This window comes from Diadema antillarum, unplaced genomic scaffold (assembly GCF_040938485.1).
Source record: "Diadema antillarum isolate AM-2024a unplaced genomic scaffold, OU_Dant_1.0 seq00000906_RagTag, whole genome shotgun sequence".
NCBI classification, from domain to species: Eukaryota; Metazoa; Echinodermata; class Echinoidea; order Diadematoida; family Diadematidae; genus Diadema; species Diadema antillarum.
This window is the reverse complement of record NW_027271764.1, coordinates 728225-754127: the sequence shown is the minus strand read 5'-3', so window position 1 is coordinate 754127 and position 25903 is coordinate 728225. Positions and strand designations below refer to the sequence as shown.

The following is a 25903-nucleotide window of genomic DNA, read 5'->3' as shown; positions in this document are numbered from 1 at the left end:
GATGCAAGTGGTTATGTACCTTCTAAAGTAGATAACAAACTCAAACAGAGGGAAACTGTCCAGAAATGAATATAATTTATCAGTGGAAAAATTTCTTTGCTCATTTTTTCCACTTCTAAACTATATAGATAACAACATTTATAATAATAGAAAACGAATCTTTTATTCTTTTCTCTCTTCTTTACCCTGGTGACATTTTGCTTTGAATTTGAGTAATCATTGCATCTTAGAGATACAAAGTACTCAAAGAATTTGCTTTGACTCAGGAGAAAAATAAATGATTAAAATAGAAATACTCAATTGGAATGCTGCAAAAAGAAATATGCTAAATGAAAGAAAGATATTATTCAGAGGGGTGAAGGTTCAGGTGTGAGTTTCTTCAGTTTGTCTCCCTCTACAAATTAAATTTGTTAAGATCGCAACTGCTGATCTGTAAATTAACAAACATGTCGGAAAAAAGGAACCAGCAGTAGATGACAGGTTCGAGTCCCACTGGTTCCTTTTTTCCGACATGTTTGTTAATTTACAGATCAGCAGTTGCGATCTTAACAAATTTAATTTGTAGAGGGAGACAAACTGAAGAAACTCACACCTGAAGAAATATGCTGTTACATAACCCCTACCAGGTGAATCACGTAGTATCATAGTACTTGAATGTCGTCATTAACGCTGTCTAAAGTTTTAAGCTGTAATAGTAATACTATCCATCTACCATGGACCGTCTGGTAATTCTTGAAACCCTTGCAGGAGAGAATAAAAAAGGAGGTACAACATGGCGTACTTTGATATGTCCGTATTTCAGACGCCATTTTGTCACCAATAATCACATGGATCTCTCTTCAGTTTGAACACGCATTTGACCGGTGATATGTTTTCTCTTTGCTCAGTGTCTATAAAAGTTGTAGGCCTTTGTGCTTGGGGTTGCAACATGCCGCCATTCTGAGATTGAGTCAGCCAAATGATGATGATGACGATGACAATAATAATATTAATAATAATAATAATAATAATAATAATAATAATAATAATAATAATAATAATAATAATAATAATAATAATATTATTATTATTATTATTATTATTGTTATTATATTATTATCAATGATAATAATGTTAATAATAATGAAAAAGCACTTTAACTCACCTCTTTCAGAAAGCAGGGGGAATAACTATTATTATTATGTCAATAACAAGTCGAGGGAATTTGTACTTTTCATCAAGAAAAACAAATTTTGTGAAATTTTCTTCATAGAGGTGAACATAGAATGTAACATCATGAATTGTAATAGTGTTTTCATCCAACGACGGCTGAACCGAAACATAAAAATTCATAAGAACTTTTGAATGAATTGTCATTTTTTTTTCAAACTTCCCTGATGTGTTTTATAAACATTGCTGGATTCATTCAATCCACACATAATATTTGGGTTCACTTGTCATTTAAGTCTTTGTGTACTTTTAGTGCCGATTGACACAGAAAAACCCGTAGCGTTGTATACACTGTCCCAAAGTCCCTGGCACAAAAACGGTTAACCTGTTCAGCTTCCTACCCGGTCGAACTCCACCAGCCGACGCTCCAAACGGCGACACCGATAAGATATTGCCGTAGAGGGAGCCACGACACTAATGAGATTACGATAGATCGGGTTCAGGGTTGGTCAAGAGAGTTTGACATTATGAAAATGCTGTGTACGTCTACGGGTTGGCCCTATCACCCAGCTGCCAGCTTCCATGGACGTTCATTTCAGAACCCGGCGACAAAATATGAATGATAAAAGATATAGATTAAAAATATATAGAGAGATGAATAAATAAATAAATGAAAATAGGATCGAAATGATTTTGTTGCGATCTGATCAAAATATTGAACACATGACATTGTCATCAATGAATATTGAACATGGAAAATTAGAAACTTTGCCCTGAGACGTATTTAGGACATCTTCGAATGGCGATTCGCGGTCGCTAGTTGGTAGAGACAGTTCTTGCTTCGTTTTACAGTGTATATCTTTACTTTCTTTTCAAATCTAAAGACTGTCAGTTGTGTATATCATAGCAGAATCAACGTGGACACGGAGGTGGCGTTTCTCTCCGTTTCATGAAAATGTGAGATGTATCGTTTTCAGGACATCGATAGAAGAATAATACAAAATGTTTTACAGCGTCCGAATCCATAATCGTGTTTATGTTTTATTCAACTCTTATCTACATGGCAATTTGATCAATGATCATGAGGACAACTCGTTGTCGCACGACAAATCTTGATTCGATATGAAGATAGATCGCCTGAGCTAAATGATGTAACTAGCGTAAATAGCAAGAACATTAAGACACATAGTGCATCACTCCCATGTCCAAGGTAAGGATTTTTGCATTTTCCGCGTCTTTGTGAGTAGAAGTATGACGAAATATTCACGAAATGACAATATATACATGTGTAGCACGTAGGGCTTAAAATGATAATGATAATTGCGTCAAATCCACTTGTCATCAAAAGTTTACGTCGAATTGGAGCAAAGAAGATGAAGGAAATCAACGATCGTGAGTTTACACACGTCGAACTGAGACACTGCAGCTTCTCTGAAGTGTACTACGACTGTGACGACCCAGCGCCCCTGACGCACGGGGTCCATGCCGTTCTGCTAGTATGCAAGACCTGCTTGTTGCTACACATTGCGATTGACTTCGATACCCCGTTCTCTTTCTGAAGAGGGTTGCGTGCTCACTAGACAGCATGGTGTGTTTCGGAAATCTTGACGAACATCACATCTTATAAATAATCTTTCCCAGTATAACTTTAAAAGAAACTTGACTCCGATCGCGTCAGCAATATCGACCTCCAGTTCATGCAATCAATAATGATTCTGGAGCATGTTTTCACGGTCCACGGGCAAGTTGTGTCATCGTCACTGTCACTTATGAGGGGCGAACAAGTGGTCATTTCTTGATGCTCATGAGGTTAAAGCTGATTGAGTCTCTGCCTGAAAACAAGAAATAACCCAGAGTGGCGCCCAGGACTACGGCGAGGAAGATGCAGACGTTCCCTGTCATGACGGCCAGCATCAGAGTGTAGAACAGAAACACCCTGACAACGTAGATGGCGCTAAGTAAAAGATGCATCCACGACAACATCGGAATTCTGAAAGAGATTGAACAGAAAGGTAAATTTGGGTGAGAAAGCTAAACTGACTATGGAAAAACTGATGGTGTTCCATTGACCCTAGACCCCCTCCCCCGACTCGCAGTTCCCCCACCCTAAAAATCGTTCAACGACTCCTGAACATAATCGTTTTGGATGGCTATTTAAAGGCATTGTTTACCATAAAATTATGCAGATGAAACAAAACCCAGCATTAGTGCTTGAAAATAGTTCTCAAATGTGAGTTAGGGATAGAAACACCCAATGCAAAAATTCGAATCAGGGATAATCAATGTTAAGTATTGTTAGATATACAAAATGTGAATAATAGTTATAATAAAAACGTTTCTAGACTAAACGGTCTACAGTTATGGTTTACTGAGTAAAATAGTGATATCTCCTAATATCTTAGGCTTTATTGCAAAATTCTTATATGAAAGGATGTTTTGTGATACAACTGACCTACACATATTATGCATCAAAATAATGTGATAACTCGAGCTTCTTTTTTTTAATCACTGCTCCCAGTGGTAAACAGGACCTTTAAGGCTAATGGCATTGACATGAAAATTGTCGTGTGCAACGCCCTGATCACGGTACTGATTATTGTTTTTATAGATTGAACATAATATGTTTATCACTTGTATTTTATGACATGCGTCTATATCATCATTGTTAGAATGCAAAGTCACAATTTCTTGAAGGTAAATACACTTGATGTCGTTTTAATCTTCACCTCTAGAATCTCCTTTGGACACTTTAGCCAAATTGCGCTTGAGCATGTTGAGAACGTCCCAGTACTAGTAAAGAAGAACACCGTCCTATGGTTTTAGTTTATAAGTTCTTTTAATTGTTTCATTTTTATATATGTTTATAATCAGTATAGAGTGCGCAAATATACCAGCCTGCGAGATGCTCATAGCATAGTCGGAAATTATTACCTATATCGGATTCTTAACTGTTATGTGTGCTTCATGATAATGGGGACTGTGTAAAGGTTTTAGTTGCAGTGTGTGTGTATTATGATTGTCTGTGGCTCGTTGTTTGTGCCATGAAGTGAATATTTATTTTCTTTTTCTGTCGGTTTTCTCTACTTACCTGATTTCTGTAACGCAACATTCATGTACAGTATGTTTGTCTTGGAATATCAATGCTGAATAAGATTGATAGATGAAGTGTGTGGAGTGGATGTGGATTTGACAACGACTCTTGGGGGAAAAAAAGAGGCACACGGCTCGTAGTGTGGTCGAGTGGTCACTCACTGTCCCTCGGCCTGCTCCTCCACAAGCCGGGTTGATTCGGTGCTTCCCGCCTCAACCATCCGATGTCGGATGTCCGTGGCGAACCGCTGCTGAAGTCTCCGCATCGTTACGACCACGCCCTCGGCCACCACGGCGAGGAGCAAGACGGCGAGGCATGATCCGATCAGACCTGTGGATGTTCGCAAGAGTGGAGTGGAGAGGGGGGGGGGGGTGCAAGAAACAAAGAGGGATACAGACTTAAAAGAGAGGGCCTGTTTGAGAGAGATGTTACATAATTACTCAGCCTTCAACAGGGCTCAGATTTTGCACCTGCGCAGCATATATCCAATTTTGTTGCGCGACATATACATGTCATACATTGTATTTATATTGATGTTTAAAATATAAGCGTCGCATTCGATTGAATATGCAGAAGTGTTTTGCCCTTCTCTCCGGGTGAACAAAAGCAAAATGTTCCACTATCGCGTGATCTTTTACATCTATTTGCCGACTGATATCCCATATCATGACATAACAAAATGTTTCACTATACGATAACATTTAAAATCAAGTTGCAGACAAATATTTTGGCTACAAGTAGCCCATATAAGGTAGAAGTGATAACCACGAACCTCCAATGGATGATATCGTCCAGGCTTTAAAGAGGATTGTTTCGGAGGTCCCAAGATGGAAGCTGAAAGGAGTCACATCGGCTGGCTGCACGGCGGGAAGACAAAACCGAGAACCGTCGCATTTTAGTTGAAAGATGAAAATTCTGTCATTTGCTCCCTTTTCTTCCTGATTATTATAATTAATGTACAGTGTGTACCATTTGTCAAAAATGTAAGCCTCAGTATATATAAGGTTTATATCTTATTGTATTTAATACTGATCCTTTATCAGTATAGAAATTACAAACTGTTGACAGTATGCCCATTTATATACCAAAACAACATTAAAACGAAACAAAATGAATCATCAGTATACCACATATTCCTTGTTAGGTGAAGGCGACATCTAGAGTGGATTATTTTATGGTACACCATTATTTTTATTTCCGCATTACTATTCATGTGAACCTTCTTGTGGGGATTATTCATATGATTTTAGCATTTATGAATGAGAACATCACAGACTGGTCTGTTCCTAACGTATGCTATGTTTGAACTTTGTATATGCCAGCTGTTTATACACAAACCACACTATAAATCATCCAACTGCCGTAAAGTTACGGGTATGGATTATTTCCCACTGGTTGTAACAAAAACTTTCCTTCTGTATATACAAGAGATCGGTGAAATGATACTTTGCTCGATATATTTCATATTTTCTGTCTTCCGCGTAGTCAAATTCTCTGCTACAATGACAGAATACAACGGGTATGAATGCATGCATCTAATCGAAATAGTCATGAAATGTCTCATTTCCATAATTATAAATGGCAAGTCATAAGAACGCAATGTTATGGGTTTCCCCTAGCCTCTCTCGCTCCTTTCAAAAGAGAAGAAACTTAACGAGTGATGTCAAACTCCAGTGAGGGTGTAAGGTATTTTAAACGCACGAACAAAAACTATCTATATCGAGTGTTAGCTTTAGTCAAGATAAGATCCTCTATGCATCTTCAAATCATAACTCACTTGGCTGTTTACACCTCATTGAAAAGTAACTAACTACAATTCCGTTTGTTTTACTTTTTTTTAATGATGGTAACGTGAAAAGGAGTTTCTCTTAATCTTACGACAGTCGTGGAAAGCCTTTCACGTTTATATGGCACCCCATTATGCAGTTTTCATTCGCGGACAAACTGAATACAAAAGCATACCAGTGATATTAAGAGCTCACTGCATAGAAAATGGGGATATTTTCGCCAGTGCATATAGAAACCCACACAAATACATACACATACATACATACATGCATGCATAAATGAATACATACATACATACAGAGTGCAGTATAAGATCTTGCTGCTTACTTATCAAATGCTTACATAAGGCTCTCCTAGATACTTGTCTGCAGTTATCAGTGTACGTCACCGGCAGGACTACGTTGTACTGGACTGATTCTCCGTGTGCCCATTACTGCCTAAAATGTATGGGGACAGAGCCTTCTCTTCTGTTGCCCCACGTTTGCAGAACTCTTTACCGGTTCCGTTTCGGAATATTGTAACAACCGCAATAATCAATATACCTTCAAATCTGAACGAAGACCTACCTTTTCTAGCAACTTTGTGAATGATGTGTGACAGATTGTGGGAGCCGGGCGCCTTTGAATATTTCTACAGATAAGTGGCGCTTGTTATGTATACTGTTTCATCATCATCATCATCATCACCATTATTATCATCGTTATCATCATTATCATCATTATTACCATCATCATCATCATCATCATCCTCATCATCCTCATCATCATTATGATCATCATTATTACCATCATCATCATCATCATCATCATTATCATCATCATCTTCACCATCATTATAATCATCATCATCATCATCACTACTACCACCATCATCATCATCACCATCATTATCATCATCATCATCATCATCATCATCATCACTATCATTATCAATACCATCATCATCATCCCCACCACCATCATCATCACCATCATCATAATCATCATCATTTTCATCATCATACACCCGGCGCCTTAACTGTTTAACTCTCATTAGATGAAGTGCGCAGTGCACGCCATATAGTAGTACTGTAGTACCTCAAGTGTGGATCCATTCGTCATGTTGCGTCCGAATTGAGCTCTCTTCCGGTGAGTGGACTAGATTTGGTTCTCTGCATCTTTCCCCATCACACGTGCGAGTGTATGTGGTGTGTCTCCACCACGTGGATGTAGCTTACGGCACCACTACGAAAAAAAAAGGATATGGGGCATGACAGCGAGTCACGTGACTGCATGGAACCTTACTACGTACCAGTGCACTCCCTTTATAACGAAATTCCGGTTACTACGAAGTAAAAATCAAAGGAGACCTCCGGATAATTTTCAGACTTTTACATTTGAACAACTACAGATTAGTTATTTTGTACTGAGTACAGAGTTTCAGAATTTAAGTGATTGGGTTGAGGAATAAGAATGTTTTCAAAATTTACAACAAATTGCAATGAACAAGGATGATGACATGGGAGCCTCACCATAAGAATGCATGAGTTGGGGCTTAAGGAAGCGGAACAAAGGAAGATAGCATGCATACACTCTGCACAGGTGAACTTGTTCAGCAAGTGGTATTGTAATGGAATTACACTGCTACATTTCTGAAATATGTGAGGCTTCTATGTCATCAACACATGCTCAGTGTATAAATTTGTTTAAAGATTTTTCAGAGAATTGTTTCTCTGCTCAAGGACCAAAAGATTATAAATTCCACAAATCTATACAATTATGGAGCTGTCGATTTATATACATCATGATGTGAAATTATGAAAATCGTCTGGAATGCCCCCTTAAAGAATCAACGCTATCCTCTATATGTATTTGTATTGTTTATTTGTTCGTTATAACGAAATTCTGATATAACGAAAGAAAACTGCCGGTCCCGAGGATTTCGTTATAACGGGAGTCCACTACGAGGTTTTGATTGTTTTTCTTTTTAATGATATCATAATACTAAAATGTAATCCACCAAACTACTGCTTTGTGACCACAGCTGTAACAGTGACATGCTACGTTAGCCCTACTTTCATACTAAAGTTATGCCCCAGTCACATATAAACACGGATGCTCAAGGATCCGGGGAAATCCGGGGACGTCCGGGGAGATCCGGGGAGATCCGGGGAGATCCGGGGAGATCCGGGATTTGTACACACGGTATCAACACGGCAGCTACACGGATAAGGCCGTAAGAGTGCGGCATCTACCCGAACAAACACGGCATATACACGGATCAACACGGCAGCTACACGGATGAACACGGCACCTACACGGCAGCCACACGGACCACCCCGGATTGCTCTGCCAACACGGCAATCCCCGGATGACGCCGGATGTTTTTGACCCCCAAAAGTTGCCGTGTTGGCCTCCCGGCGGCGTACGGATCTCTCCCCGGATCAGATCCGGGGTCAATCCGGGGTGATCCGGGATGTCTATGTGACTGGGGCATTAGATATCTCTTAAAAAACAAGTTGAAGCATTTTTTTTTTTTGTCAAGAGAACTATTAGGTCGTCACTACAACTCTGTGGGTACAGAAAGAGCATGCGTAATTTTCACACGGACCCTCACACACAACATAAATAAAGTGTGTTACTATGTGGGTGTGTGTAAGTATGTATGTGTGCGTGTGTGTGTGTGTGTACAGGCAAAATCATAACATGGATGCAATCGGTTGTAAGTCTGACTGTTATAGAAAAGCTTTAGAGATCAAAGAAAGAAGCAATATATATATATATATATATATATAGTTATAATCGAGTCAGACCTATAATAAGCATACAACAATGTACTGTGACATATTAGTTGTCACATTTCCCACACTGTCATATACACTTTCCATCAATCATGAAAACTCAGCAGCATTTGCAGAACTGCGGGCAAAGGGCAAGTCAATGAAAACAGTAAAATAATTTAGGATCATGTATTGTATAGTAGTTTGGGGTTACATTGGACTCTGCACTAGCTAAATGTATCCTGGTACATAACTGTGTCTTGTAGTCCCCTTTTTAATTTTACAGTGCCAACAGTTGAGACGACAGTCCTCTTTTTACTCGGAATTCATACCAAATCCGCAAACACGAGCAATGATATTTGTATTGCATTGTTTCACTCAAGTGTCAAGAGTCAAACGTATTTGTCGAATCTCTGTTGAGGCACCATAGGCCCCACCAGCCTACTGTAAAGATGTTCTTGAAGTTCTTGAAGTGAATCCGTGCGCGACGCTTAAGAATGTGATTCTGCCAGTCAGATGACCATGATAAGAGTTAACGACATGACATCCATTGTTTTCTCCTTTCAATTACTGCTACTCCAAAATTTAAGTATAGACGACCGTAATGCTGCATTTACATCATGTTCCCGGCGACCGCTGCAGTCACGTTTCAGGCCACCATGGACAAAACGGGATGAACGTGAGACAACGTTGTGGGACAGGATAGGCAGACCGTGACAGGCCGTGATTGCCGTGGATGCCGTGTCAAAAAAGTTTGCCACGGCAGTGCCGGTGTTGATGAGAAATCTTGTATGCCATAATAAAACGGGGTGAACGCAACAAAACTAGACGGCACGTAATAAGCCGTAACAAACCTTGGAGGCGGTACGTAGCGGGACGCGATGGAAAATATTGATAGTCTATAGCCTGACCAGATGCTGTGAGAACAGAGTCTGACGTTCACCGGCGCGAAGACTGGAACGAACAAGACCAGAATATCTTAGGGGAAAACAGGAGATCGAATGTCTCATCTGCCCACGGCGCATTACGTTTCGGGCAAACGGTGCTGCTGTATGGCCGTCGGGAATGCCAAAGTTCTTGTGTATTTGAAACAGCTTGTTTGTAAGCTGTTCGAAGTATGAATACAGTATTAGGCCTATATGCCCGACGGAATAAATGGTTTTCGTAACATATTCAAATTTTATGCATACCTTTTAAACAGAGGTTGTTCTTGACAACCTGAAAGCTTGTCCGAGGCTTGTCCGACATAGCAACAAGTAACATATGCAAACTCGATCCCGTCAATTGAATTCCATTTAAAGGACAAGTTCACCTTCATAAACATAAGGATTGAGAAAATGCAACAATATTAGTAGAACACATCAGTGAAAGTTTGAGGAAAATTGGACAATCGATGCAAAAGTTATGAATTTTTTGAATTATTGTGTTGGAACCGCTGGATGAGGAGACTACTACAGCTTGTGAGTCATATGCGTACAACAGTATAAAGAAAATGTAAAAGAAAATTCAACATATTTTCACTTTTTTCGCATAATAAAAGAGCACTTGACTTGCCTCTTTCTAAAGGCAGGGGGAATAATATCACTCATAACATTTGTCGGTAACGAGTCAGGGGAATGTGTACTTTTTTCAAAAGATGGAATTTTGTGAAATTCTCTTTATATTTTCCTTATATTGTTGTACGCATGTGACATCTAAGTTATTCATACACTGCAGTAGTCTTCTCATCCAGCGGGTACTGCACAAAAACTTCAAAAATTCATAACTTTTGAACGGATTGTCTGATTTTCCTCAAACTTTCAATGATGTGTTCTACTAATATTGCTACATTCTCTCAATCCTTATGTTTATGAAGGTGAACTTGTCCTTTAAGAAGAGCAGGTTAATTGAATAGCTTTTCGTTATAGTTCCCGGGAATGAAGCATCCATAAAATGAAACTTTACGAAAACGGCCTATTTACTTTGAAGGCTACGGTATCTCGTGTAGAATGGCAATGTGGGGGGGGGGGGGGGGGCGGAGAGAGGAGGGGACATAAGGAAGTCTTTCCAAAAGCTGTTTACGGTGAAACCATATGGAACGGGGAAAAATGATGGTATCCACCGCGATAGGACCACTGCTGTATCAAAGTGCTGACTGAGATATAGAAAACATTATACATCTATGCCTTAGTAACCCCAGATAATGACGGTGATATTATGAAACGACAGACTGGGTGTAGAGCGACTTTGCGATCCAAGTCGTATTATGTCGGCCATTCGATATTAACAAACTTCACGTTGCTACTTACTTTTCCACGACGAACTTGGATCCGGGTGTATCAGCTTCGTTGGACGACGTGCAAATTATGAAATACTTGTCAGATGGCGGCAATATCAGTCTGACACTGAAGTGTGATGTGTAAGATAACGAACGCAAACATTTTCGAAATGACTTCGTAAAATAGGCGAAGGGACTATGAGCGGGTATCTTGAGACTGGCACACCTGTGAATGCTCGTTCCCTGCTCCGTGGTATGCCCCGCCGATAATGCACACACTGCGTCTAGTCCAACGTGAGCACAGTAAATGCGCAAGTACACATTCACAAAGGCCAACAACAGGTATCTCGTACGGTTTTCACCACTAGAGAATATCTTTGGTTTCTTCTGACTTGCTCGCTGGGGCGTTACTTCGAGATTATTGCTCTTAAAAAAAAAGGCTTATTCACAAGCAATTTCGTTGAGGAAGAAGAGGAGGAGAAAGAGAGAGAGAGAGAGAGAGGGGGGGGGGACTGAAAAGGAAGGAAGCGAAAAAGATGGAAAGAAGAAGAGTTTGGTTCACTCATCATGATTATTAGGGGAAATGGAACGGCAAAGACGCCATAAGAATTGAAAATTGAGGAAGATATGATTTTCAAAGTCATCTCCCTTTCATCTGTTAAAATGAATTACTAGTGGAAAAATGAGCAAAGACTATGGGATTCCATCGGGATTCGAACCCGAGACCTCCGGATTGTTAGCCACGACACGTGTTCGTCCCAGAAACCCATGCTCGAAAATGCTCGAAAATCTATAGCTCAATGGGGAAAAAAGTTTATACTATCCTTATGACAAATAGCATCATTATGAAAAAGGAAACCTTACAAAATTTAGAGAGCGTGTAGGGAAGCTGATTTCAAAGAAATTACATACCACACATACATTCACATACATAAAACAACATACAGTTTGTGCATGGCGCTTTTTTTCCATTTCTACTGTGCCTAACCTAATCTTTAGCAACGCAGATGCCGTAATGATTTTTCGTCTGCCTTCTTTCTTGTATATATACATATATATATATATATATATATATATATATATATATGTATATATATATATATATATATATATATATATCTATATATATATATATATAATACATATATATATGATATATATATATAAATATATATATATATAATTATATATATATATATATATATATATATATATATATATATATAAGGTGAAGCGGGCTTGGCCTCGTATGTTGTGGGTGCTGCATTATCTTTAGGTATATGTGTGACGGAGGAATGACTCGCAGACGTTGCAGTAATGTTCACTATGGCCTTTTATTCTCCCAAGCTTTCGACTGTGTAACCAGTCTTTTTCAAGGGCTTTCAAGGCGTTGGGATATGCTTGCTGTGTGTGGTGTGGTGTCAGAAGGATGACTGCAACGTCTGCGAGTCATTCCTCCGTCACATACTCACACACACACACACACATATATATATATACATATATATATATATATATATATATATATATATATATATATATATATACATATATATATGTATACATATATATATATATATATATATACATATATATATATATATATATATATATATATATATATATATATAGTTTGTACGCTGTAATCCAAGAGAATGAACAAGTGCCATTTATCTGCATCCTAATCTCTCCCTCCCCCTCTCGTCCCTCCCTCTGTGCTCCCTTCCTCTCTCCCTCTCACTCTCCCAGTTTCTCTTGAAACTATCTTAAGTGTCTCTTTCCTTCCCGCCTTAATCATTTGCCCCCATGTTATGCAATTATACAATCATGTAAATTATTACTGAATGAATCATTTTTGACCAAAAATATCACAATCGTAAAGAAAAGATTGTTACCATTTCGGATTGTCGGCCTATCACACTGACTAATAGCAAGTATGACAATACACCGGAGCCTCGAATATTGACATTAGTTAAGCATGATTAACATTGCATAATTTGAGTAAATGAAAATTAAGTCTGCTTCAAAATATGCATATTCATATATACTGTATGCGATTTTGTACACACCCACGTATATAAATATGCATACACACACACACACACACACACACACACACACAAATATATATATATATCTTTGTGTGCGTATCAATATATTTATTTTTTAACTTATTGAATTATTCATTTGTACAAATTTTGCATCTACGATAAAAAAACAAAACAAAACAATTCGTATAAAGCGCTTCACGGAATGCATACCCACAACATGGCTTCATGATAAATCTCTTTTTTGGATGTATTAGATGCAACGTGAGTAAGTGGCTTTCATTTCTTCCTTAGCGGTTACAGAAAACGAATTGATTTAAATAGCATGAATTATAATCTGTAGAAAATCAGCGTTTCTACTCGATTTACGGATAACAAAAGGCATATTATCTGGTAATTTGCTCAGACTTTGCTTGTGAAGAATGCTCATCAAATCAAGCCATCATCAATTGTCGTTATCATTAAGAAAAATGACAAGTTTACATACCAGGCGACACAAATTTCACTTGCTGCAAAGGAGAAAACGTCATAAGCGTAAATGAAATTTTTTTACGGTTTTGAAGATTTGATTTTCTGTATCTTAATTTCTATCAGAACACAAAATGATATAACATAGATACCATAAAGGAATAACTCATGTATATCATCTTTTGAAGTAAAACAATTTCTTCGATATATAGTAGCTGAACTAACATTCCTCAACGTTATAAAAAAAAACCTATAGAACTTGACAAACATAGCATATGTTTCAAACTTTTATAAATACTCCAATCATGACAAGATAAACTTCGCTTCAAATTAGCTGACGCTGCGTCTGCATCACAGATCGATGGTGTCAAAACTTTTGACTTATCTTAAACTGTGCGAGGCCAAGTCGTGTGTATACGTCCTATCCTGTTCGGTCTATTTCAGTACATTTTCATAGAAATACGCACATAGTGGAAGGTGAAAGGAAATTTGACAGTGAGGATGGATTCTTCTTAAGCAGTGGTCTCCAGATGCCTCGTATCCTTATCCATAACTCTCTATCAACGTACTGTAGCTGCACGGTTATAAAAGCATTTTCACACATCACAGAATGTGCGTATGTCGTTTCAGAATGCAGGCGATATTAGCAGGTACTGTATACGGGAAGGTAGATTTCAACTAATAATTCTATATACTCTTGAACCAGAAGTTGTATAAGATTTAAAAAAAAAATCAATAAACTTTCTATTTAAAACGAGCGGGTAGTGATTTCTTTCATTACATAGTTCTGTATCAAAGATGAAACTCTTAGAGTACACTTTTTTTCCCAAGGTTTTCTGTTGACTTTTTTTTTGGGGGGGGGGGGTGTCTCATTCATGATAATGATGATGATGATGATGATGATGATGATGATCCGCACCATTTGTATAGCGCCATATATCTGTTTTGAAAACATTCAAAGGCGCAGACTGCTCCAAGAGAGTTAGCAATTGAATGCCTGGTGAAAAACGTGAGTCTTGAAGTGCTCCAGGTTGTTAATTTCACGGAGAAATTCATCTATTGACTATCCATCGATACCTTTTTTTTTGGGGGGGGGGGAGGGGGGGGGTACATTACACACTTTTGTGACCGAAATTTACTGGAGCACATGACCATTATTTTATGATTACAATAACAACACTTGGAGAATAGAGAAACATTAGGAGAGATGTTTTATTCTGAAGTTTGTCTGACACCAATATCAAAATTTGCCAGTAGAAACGAACAGGTAACAAAATTGTATACTTTAGAGTAGTTGACTGTTTGGTCTCTCTGTATACGCTCGACTGGTCACTTTAAGCATTATAATTGTCAGTGGCAATCCTCGGACACGTCGACCACGATGGTTCTCTTCCACGCAAACATGAAGTACCCCAGCCACTGGCCGACGATCACGGATATGAAGAGCTCCGCGTCGTAGGTCATGACGATGAGCATGAGGAAGTAGCCGATGGTCACCTGGACGAAATGGAGACAGCTCTGTATCACGTGACCCCAACTAAACCAGCTGAACCTATACATAGACAATCAAGGTATTGTTTACCATTGGGAGCAGTGATTTAAATGATGCATATGGCAAGGCTGAACACTGGCACTGGTCCGATGGTCCGGGACCAGTCAAAATCACTGTCGGACCATTAACTCTTTTCGGGAATGGACCAGTAAAAAAAGTAAAAAAAAACAAAAACTGGGTACCTACTGGTCCAACAGACTGGTCGGACCAGTAGTGCAGACCTGCATTATTATGGTGTAGGTCAGTTGTATCACAAAACATCGTACCATATGAAAAATTTGCTGTGAAGCCTAAGATATAAAGAAATATTTTTTTTTCTCAATAAACCATTACTGTGGACGGTTTATTTTAGAAACAAGTTTATTGTAACTATTGTTCACATTTTGCTTATTTCAACAAAACTTAACATTGATTCTACTGATTAACATTTTGACATTGGTTGTTTCTATCTGATATCTATATTTTATAACTATTTTGAAGCAGTAAAGATGGGTTTTTGGTTCACCTACAGATGATAAATAATGCCTTTAACGTTTTTCACATTGGATTTTTATCCCTAACTCACATTTTAGAACTATTATGAAATACATTGTTATTTCTAGGACCCCTCTGGAAAACAGCTGTGTTATGACAAACATAGCTGAGTAGGGCTATCCTTCCGTTCATTTTATGTACTATTTTGTTTATGCAATGATTATATGTAATGTGACTTTTAACGGAAAATAAATTCAAATCAAATCAAATCAAATCAAACACTAAAGCTGTTTTTTTGTTTCATTTGCAAATGGTAAATAATGCCTTAAAATAAGCTTCTGAACACTCTAAAAACATCCGGTTCAGAACTGTATCGGAAAGGGTCCGTTCGGGTCACACTCCGTTCCGGGTCAGAAATGACTAGGAATGGGGTCAGATATGACCCCATTCAAAGTCATGAATTGGGTCTGGGTGACCCCATTCCGGGTCTTCGTGACCAAATTCCAAGTCATTTTTCACCCGGAATAGGATGTGACTCCAAAGGACCCTTTCCGGGTCAGTTCTGACCCGGGTGTTTTTAAAGTGAATGATGACATTGAAATGTTCGATAATCTGGCCGTCATAATGGTCATGCTACTTTGGTGGTATTCGAACTTTCTCAGCAGCATTTAAAGTGGAAATCGGGAAAAAATCAAAGTAGTTTAAAAAGACAGAGTAAAATATGACAAGAATAACAATGAAAGTTTGATCAAAATCGGATGAAAGTGTAGGAAATTGCGAAATTTTGCTAATTTTCAAAGCATAGTTTTTGAACAGTCGAAATGAATGAAATAAATAACATGCAAAAAAGTAAGTTAATGATGTCATTCCCTCATAATCTGACATGCAGTAGGCTCGCCCTATGTACATACAATCATTAAATTTCCAGTTTTGATAAAACAAAATTATACCCCATTCAGTCTCAAATCATTTGTCATTTTCTGGTACACAATAAATGGAAAACTGCGAGGTGATGATAATCATCACTTAAAGCATTGATTACATAATTCATTCCAGCTGTTCACAAACTGTTGTATAAAAATTAGAGATTATCTAAAATATCATAACATCCTTATCCGATTTTGATCAAAGATTCACTGTTGTGCTTGCCATAGTTTTCGCTTTCTTTTCAGACTTTTTTAAACTCGCCTGGAATTTCGATTTAAATTCCCGTCGGCGAGAAGAATCTCATGGCACCAACTTTTGAGAGTCATGGGTTTTGTTGTGATTTTTTTTCCTCATTTGGTTATCATTTTGGGACTTTCCCCTGTTTTGTTTTGTTATTTTGAGGAGCTAAAAGTGTGTGTGTGTCCATGTGCGCGCGTGTGTGTGTGCGTGTGTGCAGGGGGGGGGGGGGGGGGGCTGCATCCCATGGTTCCACTGCCCCTATATGTAATATACGTATCATGAGCTAGGCGGCTACATTACAAGTAACTCACCTACAGGGTACCTCAGTTGGATTGGCCGTCGTAGAGAACCTAACGACTTCCGGATATTGAAGGGCGTGGCGCCTAATAAGTATCTCTCGGATGACCTTTAACCCCTCGTACACCACGGACAAGAAAAGAACTGCGAAACAGCTTCCAACCAATTCTGGCACAGCATAAGGTAACAACAAGTTGATCAGTTGATATAAAACAGGTGTCACATTCATTTACAATGTGATGTTCGTCTATCTGTCGGCATGAGGAGTTGGAGTTACGATAATGAAGACACTAAATATATGAACAGAGCGATAAAGTGAAGTTTCATCTTAATCTACATACATAAAATAAGAAAATTATAGACGGTTAAGGTAGTATTGCCCTTGCCTCACATAATTAGAATTATAGTTTCTGAAAAATAAAGTTATTAATATTCTTAATTGCTAATTTAACAACTGCAACATCTACAGTCACTAAATTCACCGTTGCTATATAGTAGGTTATTGAACGATCACAATAACTAGAAGGAAACATCACATTCTACCTGTTCTGACAAACAAATCATTTGGATTATAGTGTAGATTCTGGTGCAGATACGAATACATGTATTGATTTGCGAAAAAGTGGGAAACTTTGAAAGTCCATCACAAAACTTTATCATTCGAGGCCGGAACTTCTTCCATTCTATCCATCTGATTTCACCCTAATTAGCAATTGATAATCTGAATATGTCTTACTTTTTGCACTTCAAGTCCTTGCCCACACTCTTGTAAAACTTTACCGGCACTCTTGTATCGAACTCGTGGCGTACTTATCAAAGAGAAGTGCTTATATACCTTAATTGTCGACCTTATAGAGAGTTTGCATAGCTGGGAATAAGGCTGATACAATTACAAGAAGATTTTATACCGGTAGAACAAAACCATTTCCATATCTTTCTTGATATCTTTGCCATGTAAGCTCATATCAGAATTAAACCTGGCTGCATTTCTATGCATTATTCGTGCGTGTATTTCTGCAAGCGTGATATCGCTTTTTATCAGTGGCATCCGAACGATAGTGTAACATTTCAGGGCAGCTATATCTAGTGAAACAAATAAACAAGCAAACATAATTTCTGGCTCATTCTTTAAATAATCTGCACTCTCATCTACAGGCCCTGCTTGTAGGAAGATGTCTTTTCAATGGCAGTAAACGAGGAGTTTTGAAAGCAAACAAAAGATTTTGTTTAAAAAAAAATGTCCGAAAAAGATCAAAAGTCTAAAAGTCCGATGTTTGGTGTACTTGCCAGTGTTGGTCTCAATTTGCCACTTCTTAAAGAGAACATAGGTGTTATTCCAACTGTTGAAATTAAGAAAAGTTTCCATCTGCAAGACAATAAAGAATTAAGACGCTGCGTAAGTACAAGTACTTGGTTTTAAATTTGTTAATAACAAAATCAAACAAAACCTATACAGAAATATTTTGAGTTCTTGATATGAAACCATGCACACACCTCCATTGGGTAATGTTGCACGCCACCATCAGAGATCAACATTAATAGGTTAAGATTCCTGTTCAAACGTTTTTCATTGATCTTGAATAGCTACTATTTTTCACTGAGTAGACTTTTATGTCTTTTTTAGGGTATACTCATCTTAATTTTCCTGATTTCCTCTATTACATTGCCTTGTTGGCTAGACGTATTTTGTGTTAGCGTTTGCGACGTATTTTAAATATAAAATAAAATACCTTTAATTTACAAAAGTTTGATAATGGGCCTTGCTTTTATTTTTATACTGGGGTGCCACTTAGAAGCTATATATGCTCCCAAGGAGTCCGGGCCTTCTTCTTCTTCTTTTTTTAATTCTTATTTATGTCATATCAGTTGCATCATAGTGAATATAAAAGTATATAGCTCATAGTTTATAATGTAACATATTCGTCCAGGCGTGTTTCCCTGAGCTGTAGAATCAGTCCTAAGTTCATGCAATTCAGCTGGTCTTAGGAATAATTTCGAGACAAATAATTAGTAGTCCTCGGAAGTTAGGAACTGTTTCAATGATAGGCAATTTTGGGAACAATATTTTTCGCCCATGCACCTTGTAACGTTCTCGAATACATCTTGAATGTCTATGAATCCTCCCCAACTAGATCTGATCTGAATTTGTCCCAATTTTGTATTCATTGTTTGGCTTGATATAGTTCCCGTGTTTAATAGTGAAACAGGGCCCATGTCTCTTTAAACAATTTCCCAACCCCAATGAGTGACTATTAAACCGAAAGTTGGCAGCAAAAATAGAATGACGATAAAAATCACAAGTGATTAAGATAACAAAAAAAGGAAACAAAAGGAAAAACATAGGCTGTTTTGTCATTATTTTCAAATTCTGCAAATTACAGTCACCCTGCAATAATTAAAAAAAAAGAACTTTGTTAGAAGAGACGAACATATTTTCACAATATATGATAATGAAATCTAAGTAATCGACAAATTTCAATCAAGCTTCTGAAATGTCTATTTCATGTCTACTTATAACTGACAATACAATGGGCAGATAAACGAGTAACAATATTTACATGAATCATCACTCATGTCATCTTTGATGCACATCTCTGACATTCCTGAAAATCAGCAATTCGCCCAGATCTGATTTATCAGTCAATATAAACCTACACGGACAGACAAAAGATAGTTACATCTATAAATCTATCATTTTCTCGCGTGTGTTTGTGCTTTATAACTCATGAGGAATAACACTACATAAGCAGAATAGATTACAGAAGCTATTGATGTATAATCTAGTTTGATTATAACTGTATTTCATGTATAAACGATGCACAGTTGGACCCATCGTGAACGTAATTAGGAATATAAGCAAGGAACAGGTGTACATACAGTCAGTGACAGTGCATTTATAAATTGGGATCGGTTTTTTAACCTTTCTCGTGAATGGCAGCAATGTTAACCGGAAAGACCTGCAGTGTCCAATAAGGTTACATTAATTGTGCCTTCGAATACACGGCTTATCTATCGATATTAAATACCCTTTCGAAACCATTCCTTACCTTCTTCGGTGTGCTGGTAGTGGACAAATCCTACATACGAAAGATGATCATGGACGCAGTTCTTGCTAACCCTGTGATGCTAATAAATTTACCTGTAGTCTTTCTACCTGTCTTATACATTTCACATTCAAACCAAACAATTCCACGTACTGAACGCTCAAGGTGCACGCACGTGCTATATGCGCCAGGAACAAGGCAGATACAAACAAACCATGGCTGCTAAAATTATCTTCTGTGTCTCATCATACATCATATTGTTGACATTGACATTGGTGGGACTATAGACTGCTCCAAAGTCCTGCTCGCGACTGGATGTTAGAATTATCTTATCGACATCCTGGAAAAAGGCGACATGTAAGCTTATACAGCAAGTCTACAAAACTTAAATAATTACGATTTAGTTGAGGAGCACGTTCACGCTTTATTGTACATCTATACACCATTTGTATACATTTCACATTCAAACCAAACAATTCCACGAAAGCGCTGAAGATGCATGTAGGCCTACAAGCCCCTATCATGTACACGTTTAATATACAAACAAACCATGCCTGCTAAAACAATTGTTTTCTGTTTCTCATCATTCATCAGTGTTGAATCTGGCTCTGGCGCTCCGAAGTCCTGCCAGCGAATAAATGCTATCTTTAGTACGTCTTATAAAAAGGCGACACGTAATCTCAGCAAGCCTACAAAAATAATAATGTAGTTGAATATGACAGACGACTAAAGGTATGATAATCAGGCAAAAAAGACGTCTTTTTAAACAACGGTATACCGTATGTCCCCCCCCCCCCGCCAAAAAATAAAAAATAAAAATAAAAAATAAAAATACAACGGGAACCTCCCCAACGATAACTTTACAAACCGTGAATCACATAACTCCAAATACAATTCCAGGGTATGAAACTATGACTTATTAGCCACATCGTACAGAAAACCCCATCTGATTTGCTTCAGTGGTCTAAAAGACATGAGGATTTTTGTTGAGCATGTCAGGAATCCCTTCCCTCCAAGTTCAGTCCATTGTGTTTACGCATTAATATGCAGTTCCAAGAGCACCCAAGTGCTAAACTTGGAAGAATCAGACCCATGACATGCTTTACAATGATCCACATTTCCCTGTGGCCACTTTACCAACACACACACACACACACACACACACACACACACACACACACACACACACACACACACACATACAATTGTATATATATATATATATATATATATATATATATAGACATATATATATATATATATATATATATATATAGTCGAGACAATGTAGATGACAAAAGATGTCGCATGAAGCCGGCTGTTACGAAGCTTTCAACCTTGGTCTTCCTCAGCTTTATTATCTGCTAAGCAGACGTGTGAGTTACTTGAGTGTCTTGTGGCTGTCTTGTGGCGGGATGTGAGTGATCATGTGATATTGGGGGGTGTTCCCCCCAATATCACATGATCACTCAAGATCACTCAGGATTCACAAGAATCAGACTCATGACATGCTTTAGTACAATCCCCATTTCTCTTGATTAACCAAATCGAATGGGGATTTCTGCAAAATAGAGCTAAGATGTTATATTTTAAGACCCTGAAGTAGCACTGAAAAAAAATCATATTGGATGTTATCAATGCGAAAATCTGATTGTAATTTTTGTGGGACATACTGCAGTATGTCCCTCAAAAATTACAATCAAATTTTCGAATTGATAACATCCAAAATGACCGACCTGTCTAAGTGCTACTTCGGGGCCTTAGAGTATAACATCTTAGCTCTATTTTGCAGAAAACCTCATTCAATTTGGTTAAGCGGTCACAGAGAAATGTAGATTGTTGTAAAGCATGTCATGAGTCTAATTTTTCCAAGTTTAGCAATTCAATGCTCTAGTGTGTGAATAATAGACAGAACTTGGACAAAAGAGATTCCCGACATCCTCTACAAAATTCCTCATTTCTCTTTGACCACTGAAGCAAATCGAATGGGGTTTTCTGTAAGATGTGGGCAATGAGTTATAGTTTCATACCCTGAATTTGTATTAAGATTGATTTGCTATTTTTAAAGATATCATTGCGGGGGGTCCCGTTGTAATTTTTTTTTGGGGGGAACATACTGTACAGTATATTATATATATATATATATATATACAGTATATATGTTGAGATTTTATGCATTGGCTCCATAAAAGAAAAATAAAAGCCGGTACGCATTTTTGGCCGAAAATTTGAGTCAAATTTTAAAAATGCATTACTACTTCTTTTCTTATTCTTTTTTATTTCTTTATTATATGCATACACATATACATATTATACATATATGCATGTGCATCTAAATGCTACTGCGAGATGACATTTACAGCATACCAGTACACCATACATCACATTTACAGGAAATCGGTGACTAATTAATGAAGGAGAAGTTGATGGATTCAAGTAATCTGTGACATAATCAACTTTATTTCTCTGATAAATAACTCATTTCCTAATTGTTATCAATCAAGTTAGTGTCATGGCTATCTTGGTACAGGGCATTTTCAGGTACGTCCAAGTTTCATTACGGACGTTATGTTTAAGCAGCAATACAAGCAGGGTTAGATATAGCTTTACAAAATAATGCAATAAAAAGGTTATAATATGCTTTCAAATATTTCATGGCAGTAAATTCTGCAGAAAAAAAAAAAAACTTTTGCAGGAGGGTTAGCTGCCAATCTCAGCTGGATTTTGGAGAAATGGTTAGCACATTACCAACAAAGTAAAGTTATCACCATTCTGCGGGGAGGAGCATTTGCTGACGGCATCAATTTGTTTACAGGCCTGGCGAATCAACCATACAGCGTGTACAAGAATTCTGCCACGTCCATCAACTTCCAAAACCATATTTCTGTAATTAAATGCTGTATTTTTTTAACAATAATTTGTACTATCCACAGTTAGTGTTTACACAAACAGAATGTAACTTCTCTTTCTCTGGTGTCCCATTTTTTTTTTTTTTTTTTTTTTTTTTTGTCATGCCACTAGTTTTGGCTGCAGAATTGAGGGGGTCGATGCAATACAGTGCTAACCCACACTTTTGTCAAAATTGAGTCACATGCATTTTCATAAACATTATCCTTCACTCTAACTGCCATGAAAATATCATATTTGAATTCAACCAATAAGATGGTAAAAATGCATGCATTCAAGTTTTATTAATGTACAATGTATGGACTTTCCAAACATTAAACACCGATTATCTCAAAATGAATATTGTGTGGGTTAGCACTATATTGCACCGACTGCCTCAATTATCAAAAGTGTTTAAAATTGTTCAGTTTATAAGTAGAGATGCTTCGATTAAATTGGCAACACACCTGAGAAGAGCAATGTTAATTTCTTGTCTCTAGTGTGCTGATATTTGTTTGTTTGTTTGTTTGTTCTGAATTGTGCAGATTCAATGATTTTCACTGGTTTCATTTGGTCTTTCTCTGATACCAGGCAGGCATAAGAGCAAAATTTAGAGGTATCAATTTGAAATGAACCTGTACAGATATGTTACATTTGTGTCACAGCTCCATAATTTGTCATTTGTATAGATGGGTTTTGTCCAAGAAAGGCATCAAGGTCCCATTCAATATCATAACACATGTGCTTTGCATATCCAGTTGCTGGAATGTTTGTTCTCATGATGTACTACATGTGTACCACATGTCATGTTTTATCTCCCTCCCTGGTTAACAGCCAAAATATAATAATATTAATAATGATAAAAGCAATGATATCAATAATGAATGGAAGAAGATTAAACTAGTTTTGCATCACACAACTCCTGCAACAAAATTTCTGTAATCTACATTTGTACAGTATAGGTTGTCTGCGAATTAAATCATAATCAGCTTTACGGCATGAATAATAGTATTGCACCAGCTAGTTCTTGATAATGTGGGCATAGCTATAAAACAGCAAGTACATGCAGTGTTTACTTACAACATATAGGCACATCATATCCACATGGTACTACACTACCTAAACTTATCAAATCATAGAATTAAAACGCCGCTCAGCAAGATAACAAAAATTAGTTCTTCATTATTCACAAAGATCCCACACTATTCATACACATTCTACACAGGCAAATTATCATAATTACAATAAGCAGTCTTCCAAAGTCTTGCATAATACTATAAACAGAAATTGGATGAGTCAATGTAAAAATCAAGCACACAAAACGATAATTAAAAACAGCAGACGCATCAATTCTAAAAAAATAAAAGGAAATACACAGACATCCTGCTACAATGAACACGGCTATAACAAAATTTCATTGCAACAAATCAAAAATTCAGGTCCTAGAATTATCATCATTGAAGTCTATGGTGTAAAATTCTGTTGGGTTGTTACAAAATTTCCATATAATGAAAAAAAGTTGCCAATCCCAAGAACTTCGTTATAACGGGAATTGCCTGTAATAAGAAATGCATTCATTTTCTGAGATGTGTGGTAATGGAATAATTACTAGACTGGTCTTTCAGACAATGACAAAAATGTGGGTAGAAGAAAAAAACCTCTAGGAGATTCACCACAGCCACATCAGTGCTTTGGAACATTTCAAGGTCTACCCTGACAGGAACTATGATGCCTGTCAACATTCAAAACATGGAAAGAGTACAAGATTGCTTGGCGATTTGGTGGAAAAACATCTAAAGGTGAGACCTAATATTTTTTGTATCTTTTTACAATGGGTAACTCTAAAAGGTCACTACCGGAGTATGAGAAATCTGAATGAAAAAAAAAAATACTGACATTAAAATGACATCAAATTATGATGCCGGAGGCAAAGAATGGTAAAATTTACATTAAAAAATGTGACCAGCATAAGACAAGGAAGCCATCAGAGCCTGAACACGCAGTGAACGAAAAAAAATTGTGACTTTTTAAGCCACAACATCTGGGATTGATCACCTAGTACTTTTTGGGCCAACATTCATTCTCAATAAATCGGAATATCTCTTCTCTATCATTTGGCATTTGTTCATCATGCACATGCAAGCAAACTTTTAACTATTAAAACTGATATATTTCCATTGAGAATTATTACTTCGGGGGGGGGGGGGGGGGGGGGGAACAAACGGCCAAAAGCGTGATAAGACAAGTGACTGTTACACACTAAGGGAATAATTCAAGCGTATCTCAAAGCTGCAATGACATACATGCCAAGCTTCAATGCTAACTTTAGCAAAGCGTTTAATTATCCCCTCTATTTCTCAGCGTCATTTAACCAAGAAGTAGGATCTACATGCTGAATCACTATCAATTTGCAATCATCAACTGCCGCAGTACAAATTTCTTCATATTTACATTTGCCTGCATATCCATATTTCCAGCAGACTCAGTTGGTATAAAGACGAGTCTGCATTTAAAGCCACAAAGTGACGATCACATCGTCTTTGATGTCTGGCAGGTGTTACTCAAAATATACCTCCAAAGTCCTACATTTTTAAAAGTATTTACATATAATGACATATATTATAAAAAATAGCATCATTATATCGATAAACGTATTGCTGTCAGCTTTAACAGCACTAGGAAAATGTTGGCAAGATGACACACGTACCACCAGAGCCATGCATAGGAATGGATCATCATTCTGTTGCATAATGTCATATCCTGCAAAATGGCATTATATGTCAGATGTCAAACTGACAAATAACTTCTTCTCCTTCCTTCCTTTCATTGTTGTTGTTGTTGTTGTTATTGTTGTTGTTGTTGTTGTTGTTGTTTTTGTTGTTGTTGTTGTTGTTGTTTCAGTCACAGTACGGTGACAATGATGC

At 37.4% G+C, this 25903-nt stretch overlaps 1 protein-coding gene across 1 annotated transcript; it reads right to left on the bottom strand.

Moving 5' to 3' along the window:
- Positions 1-2620: 2620 nt before the first annotated feature.
- On the bottom strand, positions 2621-11290 carry LOC139741158 (high affinity copper uptake protein 1-like). Its single transcript, XM_071651749.1, has 5 exons — positions 11075-11290; positions 7105-7251; positions 5013-5097; positions 4402-4570; positions 2621-3139 (listed from the first exon to the last, which is right to left on the bottom strand). Exons 2-5 carry the CDS (start codon positions 7126-7128, stop codon positions 2938-2940), a joined length of 480 nt encoding a protein of 159 aa, XP_071507850.1. The 5' UTR covers positions 7129-7251; positions 11075-11290; the 3' UTR covers positions 2621-2937.
- Positions 11291-25903: the final 14613 nt, after the last annotated feature.